Genomic DNA, 19,313 nt, shown 5'->3' on the forward strand with positions numbered 1-19,313 from the left:
TACTTTACCAGGAGACTCATCTTTTCATGCTGGCAGCTATAATACAAATAAAGGCATGAACATACCTTGTTATATTTTACCAATTTGAGGCATGCTGAGTCCTTCCATTCAACTTTAACTTATGTATAAGTAGTTTATGTAAAAATGATAGAAAAATTAAGTCCTAGCCGATTGAGGCTCAAAAATCAATTTAAATACTTTCTATGAATATTGTGATACTCAGTTTTTAATAAACACAAGAAAAGACTGGCTTTTTTGGGAGCAAAAGTAGTGTAATTTCCTTGTGTCTGAAGAGCAGGCTTTCTTCCTGTGTTAAGGACCTAACGAGCCATTCATTCCCTTCTTGCTAATCCTCTGAATGAGTGATAACTTCTGCTGGAAAACTCACTGAAAATAATTCTTCTATATTTCAGGTTAGAAATTTCTTTGATGTGATTCCAAAATCTAACCAGGTTTCTGCTACAGCATCACCTGATTGGGGATTCTCTCGGGTGGGGCTCTGGTAGGAGGAGGGTATCTGGTGTTAACAGGTTCTGGTTCAAGCTGTCAGATTGCAATGAGAACTCCTGTGCCTTGTTTTAGAAATGTTTTACGTTACTAGTTTTGTGGCAACATTTTGTTGTAAAAGCCAATCTATCATATATAGTGATTTGGCAGTTGGAGTTCGTGCTGCCAGGTAATTCTGGCTTCTTGCTGTTAGAGCTGGGAAAAGAAAAAAGTGGCATGCATGGCTTTTGGTAGCGTCCTGCTCTGCTGGGGCAGTGTCTCCCACACAGAGACTCCCACTGATAGGTCTTGAGTTAAAATTCCTTAGAATAGTTCAACCCCAGGTAAGTGCTCTTCATAGTATTCCCTTTGCTGGGAACGCTTTTGAGGATGGCATGGACTACGAGGTGTTACTGCTTTGTCTTTAAAGACAAAAGTATTTTCAGCTTCAGTGCAGACGTGGTTATTGCTAAACTGTTCTGGCACCATCTAACAGATACTTGTCCCCATCTTTTCCTCTTCGCATCTGCCTGCAAAAGGAGGACGATACAGCAGCACGAGGCTCAGTAGTGTGCAGGTGTGGCCTTATGTTTGTTGCTACCTGTTCTAGCAGCGTTTTCCAGAGCATAATGAAAGGGTAACGGAAATTCATGAATCTTTTCCTCACCTACAATACAAAATTATGTTTTCAAACTTCAGCATGGGATTGAGCAAAGTGGGCCTGCTTTTATCCTGCTCTGCAGAGATGTAAAAGTACTATAATACATTCTCCTTTCAATCCTAGCAGCCACAACCAACCCATAATAATGGGGTGACTTTCTTCCAGCCCGGTCCCTCATGGAAGTCTTCACTACTGTGATCTACCGCCAGGTGACAGCTCTTAACTCCTGCTAAACCCTTCAGTTTTTAGGACAGTTGCATGTCAGCTTAGTTTGATTTATTTATCTATGCTTGGTACATAAGCTCCAGCTCCTGGATTTTCATTTATGTATTCCTGAGGTGATCTTTGGAAAAAAATTCCTGTGGCAATGGTTGGGGGAGGGGGTTGCCTTTCCATGAAAAGGGTGTGCTCCCTGGGTTTGGTTTGGTTGGATGAAGTCAGCCACGTACATGGATCTTGCTTATTTACAAAGGTGGGGATTTTGAGGGTGGATTTTTGCCTCTGCCCAATTGCAACACTGGACTCCAGCTGGACACTGCTCTCCAGGCCATCGCGTGGTAAATGTAAGGCTGCTGCACGCTGCAGCCCTTCTTGGTCAAGGGACAATTTTGGAGAGAAAACATGCCGAGATACACTGTGCATGTCCGAGGGGAATGGCTGGCAGTGCCGTGCTTAAGCTGCAAGAACACAGTTGGGTGGCTGGGAAAGGAAGCTGTGAGACGGTACATGAAAAACAAACCTGACAACGGGGGATTCGCCTCAGTGGAAGAAGTAAAATTTTATATTCGAAGGTGCAAGGGACTTGGCTTGCTGGATCTTGATGATACTGTGGAGGATGCTCTAGATGACAATGAATTTGTTGAAGTTGGTAAGCAAAACCTCAAGCAACACATTGCAGAGTGATTGCGTTGGCATCTGAGTCAGCAAACTGGCTTAGTTTATCTAAAATTGTATCTGACATAGTATCTAACAATTTTTATGGAAAAATGCCAAAGTGTTTTAAGAATATGTAATTTTTAGGAACAGAACTATGCAAGGTTTAGAAGGTACAGGATTCTATATACACCATCTGTATATGATGTCATATATAGTATATGTTTGGGTTGGGCTGTTCTGCTTTTGCCTTTAGAGTACCTTAAATAAATATGTACTCCTTTGTTATTTTCCTGAAAGCACAAAAATATGTTCAGGGCTGGTAACTGCAAGTTAGAATTCTTACTGCTGTGTATTGTAATGAAAAACAAATCAAATTATGTGTAGAATGCAATTTAATCCCATTTGTGTTTATTCTGCATATTTCTTCTAGTTATAGAAGGAGATATAATGTCTCCAGATTTCATACCATCTCAGCCAGAAGGAGTTCATTTGTATCCTTTTTTGAGCGTTTTGTGAATTTTTTATAATTCCAGATTTCTAATTTTCTAGATTTCTCTGTTCTTTTAGAGTTACTCCATTCTTAAAACACATTGCCAGCTGTAATCAAATGGTCACTACCTGTGAAATCCTGTCTGCCCTCTTTTTTCCTTTACAGAACTTTCAGATATAGCAAATACCGAGAACCAGAACAGGTAGGAATTGCCAATGATTTTACAACTCGGTAACGAATCCTGCTGTTCACCAGAACATGCTGAGAGCTGAGCCACTGCAATGTTCACAAGAGCAGGGGCTGTTAGATTGGCTGGGTCTAGGAATCCAAATTATACTGTGCTTATTATGTTTTTGTTAGCAAGTTCCTGTCTTACAGGTGAGCATGAGCAAGCTTCCTACGATTGAGTTTTGATATTATTTTTTTTTAATTCTGATTATTAAGCAACTTTATATGTATGCATATCCCAAACTAAAAGATGGTTCTTTGGTGTAGTTTATTTCTTTAGATGGCAACAGCTTAACAACGGAGGACTTGGTCAATTTAGGAAAGGGGCTCTACAAGATAAAGGTAAAGATTCCGAACAAATGCAGCTAAAAATTACATGTTTATCTTTCTACAGTTAAATAACGACAGATACACTAATATTTAAACTACTCATGTTTTAGCTTACACCTGAAGCTGAAGCAAAAGTCAATCAATCACGAGAAGTGATTGAAAGGATTGTAAAGGAACAGACGGGTAACTATTTTTATCTCTGACTATTAATTGTTTAGAAAACTTCATCAGGTTCCCTCCTTAACCAGCAGTGTATGTTTCTTGCAGTTGTTTATGGAATCACCACTGGATTTGGGAAGTTTGCCAGGACTGTCATCCCAAACAGTAAGCTGAGGTAAGTTGTGTGCGTGGCTTTCTCTGTCCTTTCTTTTCAGCAAGGGAAGAAGAGGGAGCAGTTCAACCCTGTACATTTATACTCTGTGGTTAGACGAGAGGGCTGCTTGCTTCAGTATTTCCCTGTTTTGTGCAAAATAAAACCTGATGAGATTTATTTGACGTTTTACATATATTTTTTTCATAGGGAGCTTCAAGTGAACTTGGTTCGTTCGCATTCTGCAGGTAATGAGAAATGGCTTGATGTTTCCCTTTGCTGCTGCTGTTGGTAGTGGGTTAGTAACCAAGAGGGTTACTGTTCCAGGTGTGGGGAAACCTTTGAGCCCAGAGAGATCTCGCATGCTATTGGCGCTGAGAATCAATGTCCTAGCAAAAGGATACAGTGGAATATCCCTAGAAACGCTCCAGCAAGTTATTGAAGCATTCAATGGTAAAAAGATGTTTAAAGAAAATCCCCTTTTGCCCTTTTATTTCTCTTTTAACTGTTTCGTTAAAGGGTATAGCACAGTAGGTCAAGCTACAGATGTTGGTCTTTCAGCTTGGTAAGACCAGAGCTTGGCTGTACAAGTTTACAACTGGAGATCATTCCTCTCTTTAAGAACTTGGGAAATGAGAAGAACTGATGGGAGAAGCTGAGAGAAAGGGATGCAACAGGCAGAAGTTTGGGAAATGAGCCTCTGAGAGGTCAGGTTTGAGACTAAGCTTGACCAAGAGCATGACTCTTGACTCTGGGCAGGCTCTTCTACAAGGGCTCAAATCTCTTAACTTTTGTCCTGTTGGGTGTGTGCTGATGTGTGTGCCACCGTCATTAGGGATGCTGGGATTTGTGGCGGGGCATGGGGGTGATTTCCATGTAGAAAACTGCATGTGCTGTTGTTTGCCAAGTAGACCTGCTTGAGCAGCACCTGCTTTTGTTAGTAGACCCCCTGAGACTTACACAAGTGTTTGTAAGCAAGGGCTACAAGGCAGCCACACAGAATTGCACAGCTAATCAGCAAGTCAGATGGCCATAGGTGTTAAAGCTGGGTGGCCTTGCTGGACGCTGCAGCATGGAAACCAAAGGGGTGGCTGTGCTGTTCGTTAGCAGATGTCCATTGATGGGTCCCTCTGCTAAAGCATGCCGGTGCAGCAGTGATGAGCAGAGAGCACCCTCTCTCTGTGTTAGAGTGTTAGCTTCAACTTTCCTTCTCTTTTTTCATAAACCATAGATTGGAAGGTTGTTGAGGCTATGGACCATGCGTGAGAGAAGAGCCATGTGCATATACCTGAGGCCCAAAGATTACAGGCTCTGTGCTGCCCTCTGTTACACCTCCTTCCTCCCGCAGTGGGTGAAGGAGCTGCAATTCAGTGTTTAGCTTTGCAAAAGCAGAGAAGCAGACTGGTCCCGTCCCTGCTTTTTCTGCAGTTCCCTGGACTCCATTTCTTCATTTCCACTCATTCAGTGCTCAGAGGAGTAGGATGGGGCAAGAGGGCTTGAAGATGGTTTCTAGCAGTAATCCAGTGTTTAGCAGGAGGTAGCTTTGTCCACACCAGATGGTCACCCTGCAACAGAGAGCTGATAGGAGTGATGTTTTACCTGCCTGGCTTATGTGGCTGTAGATGCAATTGCCCCTGGCTCTGGTCCCCCCATTCTAAAACTAAATGCAGAACTAAGTGCAGAAGGGGGTTGATTTCTTTATAAACTGCAGCTAGCCTGTGAGCAGGGGCAAATCCCAGTCTGCGGCAAGAGTAGTCATGTTGGTGCCATTGGCTATGATTGCAGGATGTTAACTGTGACCGCATTCATGTGCTGGCTTCTCTGTTTTCCGTGGAGTGTATCGAGGGGAAGCTCTAACAGGAGTCGTTTTCGCTTTCTTTGTAGCGTCCTGCCTTCCTTATATCCCAGAGAAAGGGACAGTTGGAGCCAGCGGAGACTTGGCCCCCCTCTCTCATCTTGCTCTGGGATTAATTGGAGAGGGAAAGATGTGGTCCCCAAAGAGTGGCTGGGCTGATGCTAAATACGTAAGATTCCTGCAGCTGATTGCTTTTTTCTGCTTGCTGGCTCATTTGCCAAATTGCATGTAGCCTTGAGAGAAAGAGCTTTTGTTCAGTTTAATAACATGTTAAAGTCTGGATTTTTTTGTACCAGTTTGAACTGGGACTAGGTTGCCTTTGGCAGCTCATCTTCTACCTTGAGGAAGGTGGATCCATGAGAATGGAATAACTGACCTTACATGTCAGTGGAGCAGCTATGTTATTAAGTTATTAATATGTTATTAAGTCCTAAAGAGGTATCATGCTATAGTATTGCAGTACAAGGTACCACAGTAACATCACTTAGGACCTGGAGAGAGGGACAGGGTGTGATACCAGCTATGAAAGAACTATTACTGTGTCTTCAGCTCTATGAACATTAACACTGTTCCAACAAACCCAGTGTCACCTCACAAATTCAAAACTTCAGATGCTGAGGATGACTGGAGATTTATTGGAAGTGGTAACTTATCAGTAAAATTTATACTGATTTTATAATGGCTTTAAGCGAGCACACAGGTTTGCACATTTAATTTTTGATAAATTGACTAGCATTACAATGAATGATTATGATGGAATTAATTTTTAATTAATTCTGTCACGAATACATCAGTAGACTGAATTAGTGTTGCATATCTCCAAGTCTGGCCCCTTCAGTTTTTCATGTTCTGCTACAGCTATCACTTCAATCCAAGAATATTTGAACACCAGATTTATTCATGGATTGATAGCTGTACCATCACTCTAGGCTGGAGAAGTACTGAGAACTACACAAGCAGAGGAGTAGGGAGGAAGCAGGCCAGTGTGTCCTGGACCTTTAGGACCAGAAGTTACAGTTGTACACCTCTGAGATGTATTACCTCTTCAGTTGGAAAGGTTGAGAGGACTCTAGTCAGAATCAAGGTTATACTGTCCCTCCATTTCCCAGAAGAGCAATTGCCCTATAGAATAGACGTGTAGAATAAACTGAGGAGGACTCCTCTGTCATTGGAGATTTTCTGTAGAAAAGGTTAGGGAATCATTTATAAAGGAACAGTTTATGCCAAGCCAAACCTGCTATGAGGCAGGGTGTTGGCAGAACTACCTTCCCAAGGTGTTTCCAGCCTTCTCTCCTCTTACTCTCTCCCATCATAGAATCACAGAATGGTTTGGGTTGGAAGGAATCTTAAAGATCATCTAGTTCCAGCCCCTGTGCCATGGGCAGGGACACCTCCCACTAGACCAGGTTGCTCAAAGCCCCATCCAGCCTGGCCCTGAACACTTCCAGGGATGGGGCATCCACAGCTTCTCTGGGCAGCCTGTTCCTGTGTCTCACCACCTTTACAATGAAGAATTTATTCCTAATATCTAATCTAAATCTACCCTCTTCCAGTTCAAAGCCATTCCCTCTTGTCCTATCGCTACATGCCCTTGGAAAAAGTCCCTCTCCAGCTTTCTTTCAGGCCCACCCCCCGCCTTAGCCTTCTCTTCCTTCTCCAGGCTGAACAGCCCCAACTCTCTCAGCCTGTCTTCACAGGAGAGTGCTCCAGCCCTCTGAGCATCTTCATGGCCCTACCCTGGGCTCTTCCAACACCTAAATACACAGTAGGTGTTAATATGCTGTGATGGTATTTCACTTCAGTGCTCCTGCTGCCTTCTTTTACTGGCACTGGGAAATGAAGCATTAGTTTGGAAGCCAAAAAATGTTGTCCCTTATTTAGCCCAGCAGAAAAAAAAGCATTTTAAATGTTTGTGATACAGAGCTCTATTTCTCCCATCACTTAAGGAATTTGTTAATATTTTTATTTATGGAAACAGTTAAGATTTAAAAATTTTGGTAATTGAATTACTGAAAAATATTTTTCATTGATTCTGTTGTCATTAAACTCCTCCACAGGTCCTGGAAGCCCATGGTCTGAGACCAATTGCCTTGAAACCAAAAGAGGTAAAAAAGTATAATGTCAGCTGATGGAAAACAAGCACAGTCCGTCACTAGTTGCTTCATACTTACAATTTAAGCATGAAATGAATTAACAGTTGCTTTAAATTAAGCTCCAGAAGGATATTAATGTAGTATTACCAGGAGTGGGATTCACCTCTTGTAGTGTCACCCTACTTGACTTGAAATGTCAGACCCATACTTGGATGTTTAAATTGGCTCTGTAGTTGGTGGAGAGACAGGCATCTCCAGAAAACACATATATCATCCTGAAACAGCTGTCCAAGAAGCCTTCTCAAGGTACCTATCTGCCTTTTGACCATAACAGGAGCTCAGATGACTGACTTGAACTAGGTATCTGAATTCTAGATCATTAAAACTAGGTGAGATGGTTTAACTAATAACTTAAGCAGAAATAAATATAGCATTCCACTTCCAAAGAACTGAAAAAGACTACAAATTTCCTGTACTTTTCTTGCTTAAGCTTTAAATAACATGAAATAAACCTCTTGCTTAGAATTACTGGAGCTCCAAGGGTGTATATAAGTGACCTAGTAGGGTCGTGAACACTGACAATTTACATAGCAAAGAGTCAAACTGTGCACATCATGATTTCAGGATGATCCAGGAAGCCGAGTGAAGGTCTGTAACTCACTCATGTGAGAGGAAAATTATCACAGATACGGGGAGTTGTCACAGTGTGTGGAATAGCTGCAAGGAGTTTGCTTAACGTCTGCTCTCTTTTTGAAGGGTCTGGCTCTCATCAATGGGACACAAATGATCACCTCGCTGGGATGTGAAGCGGTTGAAAGAGCCAGTGCTATAGCTAGACAAGCTGACATAATTGCTGCCCTTACACTTGAAGTCTTGAAGGGTACAACGAGGGCCTTTGACACTGGTGGGTGCTGGGCTGTTCCTCTCTGTTTGCGTAACAGTTGTTGACACGAGAGGCAAAACCTAACAGTCTTGACTTGTGCTAGATATCCACGCAGTGCGCCCACATCGAGGGCAGGCTGAAGTGGCATTTCGATTCAGGTCCCTTCTAGATTCTGACCATCATCCATCAGAAATAGCAGGTGAACAATCTCAACCATCACCCTTCCAGGTTACCGGGACAGGCTGGGTTCTTCAACCGTAGCCTGTATGCTCAGGTTCCTCATGGTTATGTGAGGAATACTTGTTTTTTTCCTCCCTTGTTCCTTCTAGAGAGCCACAGATTCTGTGACCGAGTGCAGGATGCATACACAATGCGCTGCTGCCCTCAGGTAAGAACTGACTTTTATTCGCTTTCGTAGCAGTAGATAAATGATGGGGAAGCTCCTACCTCAGAAATACTGTTATGTGCTGTCTGACTCCATTAGAGGAAGCCATTTTATTTTGCTTCTCCCTCACTTTGAAGTTAGTGTTAATGGAGACTTTTCATTGATCCTGTGCACACACCCATCGGGCAGCATCTAACACAGCTGTATTCAGTCTGGAAGAGGCCAGGTGTCAGAAGCAGGGGGAAGGTGCTGGTTTGTGTGCTTGCAGGCTTTGTAGGACATTTCTTCTGCATTGATGCTAGGACCATGAACTGGGGAAAGGTGTTTGCAGAAGCAGGCAGAGTGTAGTACCTCAAACATACTGGAAGAACTCAATCCTATGAGTTTTAACATGAGCAAAGCTATTAAATCAGTCTATTTAATTATCTTACATTAATTAATGAGAGGTTCTGTTTTCTATGTGGACTTTGTAGGGCTACTTCTCCCCTGATAACAGTTCTGCCACTGATTAAGTATCTTATCTTCCATTTAGGGTAAACCAACCCAAACAAAGAATGACATATTCAGATTCCCCTTTTAGCACTACTGCCATAATAATAGTAAATACAGTCTTTCAGGTGTCTAGGATGGGCAGTGTCCCACAGTGGTGCTCCTGATTTTAAGAGCAAATATAAGAATATCTTTGTGTGTGGATGTAAAGAGCAAATCCAAGTCCATCTTCATGTGTGGATGTAGAGACTGAGGTGATGGGAAAGAGGGTGCCTGCAGCTCAGCGTTCTGAAGATTAACTAAGTGTAGATACTAAGTTCAGGTGCTAATGTCTTTTTTTTTTCCAGGTCCATGGAGTTGTAAATGATACAATTGCTTTTGTGAAGGACATAATGACAACTGAAATCAATAGTGCCACGGACAACCCTGTATCTTTTTGATGGCTTTATAACTATGTAATTTTTTGCTTGGCCTTTTTTATCCTTTTTGTCTATATAATTATTTGCATAGGAGGCAAAAAAAATCATAACTGGCTTTAGTCAATAACTGATTTGCTGCAACATCAACCTCTCTTCCTTTCCCCATGTCTGCATTGGTGCGTGCAAGTGTGTTGGGGCAAGGAAATCACGTGTGCATATGCTTTGGTGCATGTTAATGGTTTCCTAGATTAAATTCTATACACTTATATTGAATATGTAGATAGATGGGACTTGGCAACCACATGGACGTAGACAGATGGTGACTTGTCATATGAAAATTTGTTGATGCCGAATGAGTGAAACCTGCACTTACAGAGCAAGATTTGCACTCAAGTCAGGGCAGGCAGACAAAAGACATGTGGCTGGTCAGCCTCATCGTGGCTCAGCCTGGTAAATTCTGTGCACAGTTCTTGCGCTAGTACTGAGCAAGTCTGGGTTCCCCTCAGCCGTGTAGTGATCCTATATGTAATATCATTATCAATTGCTGATAAGCATTACTGTTTGTAACCTGTCTAATATTGTATCTACCATGGATGTAGTCAACTGGCTCTGTTATTAGATCAAAACTTGATATTCAGACAAATTATGTAAATATCTATAATGAATATGAAAGAGTTTGAAAAACAGATGATGATACACGTAGTTAATGAAACATAGCCTTGGGAGAAGGGATAGACACCATAAATACGTCAAGCTGGGGCGTAACAAGATAAGCGCAAGGAGAGCCAAGTGGTTAATGAGACCAAACAGAAAATTACTTGAACTATTTGTAAACTATCCAAATTAGCATACTACAAGATCCCCCTCGAGGAAAGAAAGCTCCCTGCTAATAAAGCCCCCTCCCCACTGAACATGCGGGGTGAAAAGAGTACTGTACCTTTAAATGGAGGTGAGGCTCATAAGAACCAATGAGAAAATATGTGACTAAACATAATTGTAAACAATTGTTCAAAATGTATAAAATGTTTTACTGTGTTAAGAGGTGGGCTAGCTTTGTGGATGTACCACCTAGCACCCATCTCTGTGCAGACATGCAGTAAGTGATATCTCAGCTCTGTGTGTGAGACTGGCTCTTTGCACAGTGAGTAACAAACTCCGTTTGTGAGACAGCATTGGAGAGAATATACCAAGGAGCTGAGAAACTATGCTAGGGTCTGAACATGTGTTTCTTTGCACCCCTCCCCACCTTGATCAGAGACCTCATTTTGTGTAGCCTATTTGGAAATACACGTGTCAAAACTGTATCTGTAGATTTGGAGAACTGAGATTGAGTCTTCATTTTTTTAAAAGTGAACATGCAGATGTAACATAATGTGCTTGCAAATAAAAGCCTATTAGTACAAACATTCCTACAATTAAGATATTCCAATTATTGACAGATCTCTGTCATGTAAACTATATTTCACTCATGTTTGTGCCTTAACTTCTCTGTCAAGATGGTGTTTGCTGAAAGAGCAGAGACTATTTCTGGAGGAAATTTTCATGGTGAATATCCTGCAAAGGTAATTAAGTATTTGGAGAAACAAACAAACAAGCCCCTTAGTTTCTGTTTGGGTTTTTTGATTGTTTCTTCTGTCATTTGGTTTAACAAGATCTTCTTTTATAGGCTCTGGACTACTTGGCAATTGGTGTGCATGAACTTGCTGCAATTAGTGAAAGAAGAATTGAGAGGCTCTGCAACCCCTCACTCAGCGAACTGCCTGCATTTTTAGTCACTGAAGGTGGTCTGAACTCTGGCTTCATGATTGCACACTGCACAGCAGCTGCCCTGGGTGAGTGCTTGAGCAGTATCATCAAGAGAGAAAGCTAGAAAGACCCAATTTATATTGAGGCAGTTGTAATTTGATAGTAGATACAAAGGCATCTCACTCCTGTTTTCCATCTTTTCTCCACGTGCTTTGTGCTGTCTGGCTGCAGAGTTTGAGTGGTGAGTGCAGCTGCAATTATTTTAGCTCGGGGTTCTTTATTCTGCACTGAACCCATGAGCAAGTTTAGTGCTCTGAGCAGGCAAACCCTTAGGTGGACTTTGGTGGGGATGCTTGCCTGCTTGCATCTGTATGGGATTTGCAGGGAGTGCTCTGATCTACAGTCACCGTCATAAGAGCTCGGGTTGAAATCAGTGACAGCTGTGTACACAGGAGCCTGCAGATCAGCTCAGTTAGGGCTGTAATTAACAGCAAACACTGCATGCAACACACATACATCTGTCTGAGCTGTTCTGCTGAAGGTAGAACCTGCTAGAATAGTTATGGTCTGTAAGCAGGTGATAGCTCTTTCCCTCACTTCTCACCAGCATGGGGACACCACTTGTCTCAAAGCTGGGCCTGATACCCTTGGTAGTCAGGGTCTCCATTTAACAGCCAGGTCTGTACATCAACATCAGACTCCACAGTCCTCAGGAGACTGGAGTTCCCAGAGATGGTTTTGGAAGCACACTAAAAATAAGCATTAGTACATTTTTCCTCTGCTACTCAATGACTAAGGCAACAAGAAGCCTGCTGGCTGCTGGGATTTTACAGTTCATAGGTTCAGGAAAGTACGAGCCAACATAAAGATAAACGTGCTATGAACAGAGGGCAAGTCATAAGAGATGCAAACAGACAAAGGAACAGATGATGTCAGATAAATGAGTAGATAAACATCCTGCAGAAAAAAAGCCAATGAACTAAATTGATACAATAAAGGTACCCTGCCCAGAGGCCATTTTGGGAAGTGGGACTGGAAAAGGAGCTGAAGTGCTTGTCCCCTTCAAAGACTGGAAACTTTTGGTTTGGCAGAGTTTTGGATAGCTTCAGGCCTTAGCTGTTGCTTGGCTTCAGGTTTCACAGCTCACTTCTGCAATCTGGAGCAAAAGATTCTGGGGCGTTTGTGGTCTCTGCTGCAGGGAATGAAAATGACAGCTCTGCTTCCTAACTCATCGCTGCACTGACACCAGGAGTCTATGGGTTAAAATCATCTTTCCCTGGTCAAAATACCCAGGAATTTATCTAAAAGTGAAGTCAGAGCTTTTTCCTTTTCTCTTTATTTTTTTTTGCTTTAACAAGGTATTACTAATAGTTTTAAGGTCTCACTGCCGGTTTCTAAGGTGTTTGTGTACCAGCTAACCAACTCCCAGGGTTAATAGATAAAGCTGCAAAACATTTGCAGATGTTTTGCAATGCCACTGGATGTGTCTCCCTTTCTCGCTGGTAGCACCGTGCCTGCCGGACCGAACTGTTTGCAGTAGCCACACGCAGTCTCTCTGGGACCTGCTGTTACCTGCCTGAATGTGCCAGCTGGGATCTGGCCCTGGACTGTGTCACTCCAGCCTATTTACAATTGGTGTCACCGACTCTCTGTTGCTTTCACTGCTTTTCTGAAACACCTAATTTGGTGAGGGTGTCACGCAGCATCCTGTTGGGGTTCAGAAGGAAAAGTTCTGTGTGCAGCCAGAGCACTGAATACAGACTTTGTTTCTTCTCTTCTAAAGAGCGATTCTCAGCCTCAGATTGTCACCGGATGGTGCCTATAGCCCTTCCTGCAGCCAAATTCTCCCTGCCTTTAGGTGCAGCTTGAGAGACTTGCTCCAAGTCTCGCAACTGGCTTTCAAAGCCAGAGCACTCCCACCCTCAGGGGTGTGCGTGCCTGGAGGAGGGTCATGGGCAGCCTCGTAGAGAGGCAAGGAGGGTGGGAGAGGATTTGTGTCCTGCTCCTGCATCTTCCTGGAGCAAGTTCTGTAGGCGCCTCAGCTCTGATGAGAAGAGGCCAGATGTTGAGCTCTACTCTCTCCTTGAAGCCAGGGGAGGGGCAGTGTCTGTGACCGAAAACAGAGGGAACCGATGCCCTTTTCAAAGAGTTGCCTTGGAGTGACAGGCAATACCAGGCTTGTATTTCAGTTGTGCTGTCCATTCTTTTTCTTCTTTTCCATCAGGCCTTTGAGCCAGAGCAACCCAATCCTGGTGTGGGGGGAGGAGCGAGTAGTCTTTCTACATTTGGTTAATATTTGCACCTGAGGATGGATACTGGTTACTGTTTTCAGAGGCAATAAGTAGTTTTCAAGGTGTTTATCACAAATTACTCAGTCCAGGTAAAAAATGGATGCATCCTCAAAAGAGGAGCAATAGTTGGACCTGTGGTGGTGGACAGGCTCTTTGCTCCAGGTTGGCCGTTGCTTCTGCTGTCTTGTGCCTATTCTGTCCTACATTCATTGCACTGGATTTTTGCAGTTTCTGAGAACAAGGCCTTGTGCCACCCCTCTTCGGTGGATTCTCTCTCAACCAGTGCTGCTACAGAGGATCACGTGTCCATGGGAGGATGGGCAGCCAGAAAAGCTTTGAGAGTTATTGAACACGTGGAACAAGGTAAAATTAAGATGCTGATTTCCAGACAGACCTTATGTCTGTCACTAGACAAAGATATTCATGCCATTTCTCTGTATTTTAACAAAAAAGAAGTTAATGCCATCTGAAAGAGCTATCTAAAAATATTATATTGAGTACATAGTTTTACAAGCATTTGGATCTTCCTAACAGAAATTAGGTAAATCTAGCATAAAGTGTTTTTCATGGGAAAAAAACTGCTTACTGCAGGACACTCGGAAAAATTTTCCTGTCTTGCTTACAAGGACAGATTGTTCTCTTGCTTTGTATTTATTTATTTGGCAGATGGTGTCCTTAGCTACAGATGTCAGCTGTTAGTGGAAGAGCAGAGTAATACATGGCACACAAATACTGAACTCACTTGCCTACTTAGGTTTATACATCTGAGTGCTCTGAAGACTTAGTTCTATAGAAATACATTTTTCTGTGCAGAGAAACGAGTCTGAGAAACCATGTGTTTCAAAAACACGCTGACAAACAGTGTGTCCTATATCCAGTTGGCTCACTCAGTTCCTTGGGTGAATTGGCTTGTGAAAATGAGGAACTAATGACAATAATGATCAGGTATGAGATGTGCAGATAGTGGTGTAAACTTCTCCAGACAGAAGAGTCTCTTCCAAAGCTCTGTAATTTTACTGGTGCTATCATGTAGGCTCTTGCAAGCTTCATAGGCAGAACTTTTATAGCTCAGACCCCTTTCTACTCAGGCCTAAGGAGGTTTTCTGATTTATGGTGGTCATTGATGCTGGGCTGCCTTTCTGGGGTGTGTGGATCCACTGCTCTTTTCACATTGCCTGAAACCATATCATATTAGCCAGAGCAAACACCAGGGATAGCTTTAAAAGGGAGACCTCGCCTTGAGCTGTACCTGCCGAAAATCCCTTTTGCTCTTCTGTTTTCCTAGTTCTGGCTATTGAGCTGCTTGCTGCCTGCCAGGGCATTGAATTCCTACGCCCTCTGAGAACGACAACCCCATTGGAGAAGGTCTATGACCTTGTGCGTTCTGTTGTGAGGTAAGATCAGATAAATGCCTCCCCCAGAGGTTACCCGGCTGGAGCCTGGGGGCCGGCAGTGGTGGTTAATGTTTGTCCAATGTTCACCATGTGTCTCGTTACAGGCCTTGGATGAAGGATCGCTTCATGGCCCCAGATATCGAAGCAGCTCACAGGCTGCTCGTGGAGCAGAAGGCAGGTGTTGATTTTTGGCACATCTGGTAGGACTGTCCTGAGGAGCACGCTGCAGCTCTGTTTTGGAAATACCTCTCCATGCATTTAGTGGCAGGCCTTGCTAAATGCACTCTTCTGCCTGGGGTGAACCCAGCAGATCCTCTGCGATTTGCTTTTCCTTAGTTTTGGTGGGATAGATTTAGAAATCAGTTCCTGAATTTGCCCTGTGTAATAAACAACTTTAAATCTGGCAGGGTCCAGACATGGGTCCAACTTTGAATTGTTTGAGAGCAGGGTCCTATAACCAGAGATTATAGGCCCAGAGAAATTGGCAATCTTTCCAGATGGTGATCCTGAGTGTTCCCCAGCCTTGAGGCACTTGGGCATGGTCTGGAAGCAATAAGAGGATGTGCATGAGGGGATAGCAGTGGTGAAATGTTTGTGCAGCTATAGGATCTATCTATTTTATTTGTTTGTCAAATGTAAATAACAGAAGAATTGAGGAGAGTAAGCAAATGGGAGAAGAAAACAAGAAAACAGCTTGCTTGCCTTCCCCCCCCCGCCCCCATCCCCCCGCAGCCCTTACAGGAGAAGAGACAAAAAAGACTGTATAAAATTTTTCTTTTCTGCCTTAAATCCCAGCTGCCAATCCCTCCCCTTTTTCTTTGTCCGTGTCGGCTGGCATTTTGCTTTGCCATCTCCTTCACGACCAAGTGGTTTTACAGCGTGACAGTGATCCTCTCCCAACTATTGCACACAGAGCATTAACCTGGTAACAAGACACAATGCTTTCACCTTGTGTCCCTTCACCTTGTCCTGCTGGAGCTTTATCTTTTCCCATTCACTGTCAACTGCATCCACACATTCATCCCTAAACCTCGCTCTGCCTGCCTCTCTGCCTCTACTGATCACGTACAGCGTGTCTGCGTAGGTCTGTAATTCTCACCTCCATCCTGATAACTTTTCTACAGGGTTTCCTGGACTTGTGCACTGATGTCTTACCTGACTTTTTGTTTTACCCCTGACTCTGCTGTTTCACTTTCTTGTTTCACAGGTGTGGGAAGTGGCTGAACCATACATTGAAAAGTACAGGAGGGAACACATCCCTGAATCAAGACCCATTTCGCCAACAGCTTTCTCCCTGGGATCACTGGAAATGAATATGGGTGTTGGTCACGACCACAGGCATCAGGATGAACTTTAAGAGTTGTGGTCCTCTGGTAGAGAGCAGATCCTTTCCAGGACCTTGCCTGAGGGTGGCCGTTCTACTCAAACTCAGTGTGGTTTCCCCAAGTGCCCCAAAGGACCTGACTGTTTAGCCTAGGAGCTCGTACAGATAGTAGAGAGATGGCTCACTAGTCTCCTCATGCGTGAAAGACAGCTTTGTCATGATAGTGTGGTTTCAACTGAATTTCCTGAGCTTCCAAACACAAAACATTCAGACTCTTGCTGAAATGGGTGGATATTTTATACAGAGCTTTGCTTGTTTTCTCTTTGTCTGTGCCAATGGTATCAGCCTACATTTAATATTCTGAACTACTCTTTTTTTTTTTTTTTTTTTTTGGGGCCGGGGGGGGAGCAGTAACTGCTGTGGTCCCCTTCATTCTGCCACAAGCAAAATTAATCTTTACACTTAATTCTCCTCTCTTTTGCAGGTCATATGTGAGGTACAGGTTCCTGTATAACAAGGGCATTTTTAGAGCAGGTGCTTCACAAATCAGAAAAGCTGTGTGCATAAAAATGTGCTATGGACATCATTGCTCCAGAACAAATGTATTTTATTCTGGTGATGTACTACACTTACTGCAACTTTTCAAGAGCTATGGGCTTGCACCTGCAATGAATAAACTGAGGCTTCACATACGGCTGTAGCCATCTATTTTCCTGTCGTGTGTGATGATGAAAAGCATAGGATAGAAATCTTCCCAGGCTGCTGGCTATGCTGCAGGGGGCAGCCACAGTGCTGGTGTGGGGCTACCCTTGAGCATCTGAGACCTGCTGTGTTAAACGTGCCCTGAGGAGAGGACTCAATGCCTGATGGCAAGCTAGCAGGGAGCCACCTAACCTGGCCACAAGACCTGGGAACTAGGGTACCTACGCATGGCACATGAGTTCCCAGCTGAGCTCCTTCTGGCAACTGATTTGCAGCATCTCCAATCTCTGTCTCTCCCTCATGTGCCCAGTAAGACACTAACCTTTCAGCTCCAGGCTCTGTCACAGGCACATCTCAATCTCCTCCTGAAGCTGTGCCATTTTGTATAAAATCTAGGCTTACACCTTGTAGGGTCAACCATTTGCCTTCAGCCTAATGTTATGGCTGAACAATAAGGTTCCTTCAGCACCAAAGTGTCCCAGTCCCAGCTGCTGTGAGAGCCAGGGCAGTGAACATCACCCCTGAAGTGAGCCATGTTAAAACCAAGCAAACAAAAAGCTTCCTGCATCTCAGTAGTGTGCGTCTTCCCTGGCAGGTGGTGACAGCACTGCAAGCGACAGCAGGACTGTGTAGCCAGCTGTGCCACTGAAGTATAACTGCATGCTCTAACTGCAAACCTGCCACTAATTACAGCCCAGGGGCATGCTCCGAAACGGCTACTGGATTTGGCTAAGCTGGTCAGGCAAGCGTGTCGCTTGAGGTTCCTGTCAAAGCTCACGTGTGAGAGTAGAATCCCCTCATGTCAGTAGTTTCAGGCCATGAATGCCTATTCTTGTCCAGTGAGAGAATATTTGAGGTTTGCCTTATGCAATCCTGGGCCCCCAAACGCCTTAGGTACTTAAAGAGAGGAGGTGCTGGGCATTGCTTCCCACTCACCTCGGCTTTTGGCTGCCTGGGACCAAGAAACCACCTGCCCCTGCCGCAGCACAGTGGCCTCAGCTTTGCACCAGCCTATGCAAAGCCGAGAGGCACCACTCCGGCTACACACTGCAGAGCAGAACTGCCTGTGCTCGTACCCTGACAGCTTTCCACAACTGCCAGCATAAACATTTATGAAGGCTGTCGTGGGCAGAATTGACCATGAGCTCACACACTTCAGATGTTCTTCCAAGCTCTATAGAAAAAGAAAGTTCACACCCACATCTGGTACAACATCTGCTTGCAGAAAAACACATCTAGTGGTAAGAATGCCATCAAATTGTTTTAAAAACTGATTTAGTTGGCTAGCCTGCCTCAAATAAAGCATGATCAAAGATACTCTAGGGGGTGGGTTATGTATTTTGGATGTTAACAGGTATGCCCAAGGCTCAGGGAGATCAGAAGCTCACACATGTTTGTGATGCCTTTCAAATATCTGTTAATCAGAATGAGACTGTTGTCCTTCCTCAGGGTTCTAGTTCACTAAAACACTCTGCTCTGTACCACAGATTATGTCACACTGCTTTTATCAATAATTATTTTTGATGCTAAGTTTCTCATACTTGTCAGGTGTAGTTTTATGACTTCACCTGCAGACAGTTAAGCCCTTTTGTTTCTGCAGCCACCATCCATTCGAAAAGTTGAAAAGCCTCAGTCAGTGTGTATTCACAGATCCTCCCTACTCCAGACCTTCTGCCAAAACACTGCAGCGGCGTGAACTCTCCAGAGCTGTATCATCCTTTTTTCTATATACCACATCCCCAAATGATGGTACAAGCCCCAGAAAAAAATAGTAACTGAAAGAAAAAAAGAGCGCTCTAAAAAAACCCAGGATCTTGTTTTTTGACATTACTCTGAGTAGCTGTCATACTCACAAACTTATCATCAGATGTACATTCAAACTTCCATGAACAAACATGTCTCATGTTATTTCAGATTCAGCCTAGAATAAATGAAATCAGGTCTCTTCTGGAACATCTGTACAACACTGCCTGTGATCTTTAAAATTTCAGAGTAATTGAAATTCTGAGAGGTTGGCTGTACTCACCAGACCTCACTGGGCTAACTGCCTCCAAGAGCAAACTGTAAGGTTTTGGCATCACCGATTTCCAATGGTAGGTCTGATTCAACCTCTAGCTTACAGTGCACTCCAACTTTCAGCAGCCCAGCGGGTGCTGTACGTGATTGCACTTTCCTCCTCTCCTCCTTCTTGTGCTCATACAGCCCCGAAGGAGCTTGAGAATCTCAGCAAGGGACGAAGTTGCAGACCAGCTGATAAGCAGCACCTTGCTGGGCTCCTACTGAGTTTCAGGGCTGCAGAAACCAGGAGACTTTGTACTTTGGAGAAGTAAGATACCATGCTTCCCACCACA

The 19,313-nt window shown here is 43.7% G+C and overlaps 1 protein-coding gene across 1 annotated transcript; it reads left to right on the plus strand.

Annotated features, from left to right (window-relative positions):
- Positions 1-1,646: 1,646 nt before the first annotated feature.
- Positions 1,647-16,952, plus strand: HAL (histidine ammonia-lyase). Its single transcript, XM_005242667.3, has 20 exons — positions 1,647-2,015; positions 2,454-2,514; positions 2,688-2,715; positions 3,009-3,083; positions 3,182-3,254; positions 3,339-3,405; positions 3,592-3,629; positions 3,709-3,834; positions 5,266-5,405; positions 7,294-7,341; positions 8,086-8,233; positions 8,316-8,411; positions 8,542-8,600; positions 9,434-9,514; positions 11,002-11,067; positions 11,172-11,337; positions 13,771-13,905; positions 14,828-14,936; positions 15,041-15,110; positions 16,144-16,952. Exons 1-20 carry the CDS (start codon positions 1,769-1,771, stop codon positions 16,291-16,293), a joined length of 1,983 nt encoding a protein of 660 aa, XP_005242724.1. The 5' UTR covers positions 1,647-1,768; the 3' UTR covers positions 16,294-16,952.
- Positions 16,953-19,313: the final 2,361 nt, after the last annotated feature.

The sequence above is a fragment of the Falco peregrinus genome, chromosome 6, assembly GCF_023634155.1.
Source record: "Falco peregrinus isolate bFalPer1 chromosome 6, bFalPer1.pri, whole genome shotgun sequence".
NCBI classification, from domain to species: Eukaryota; Metazoa; Chordata; class Aves; order Falconiformes; family Falconidae; genus Falco; species Falco peregrinus.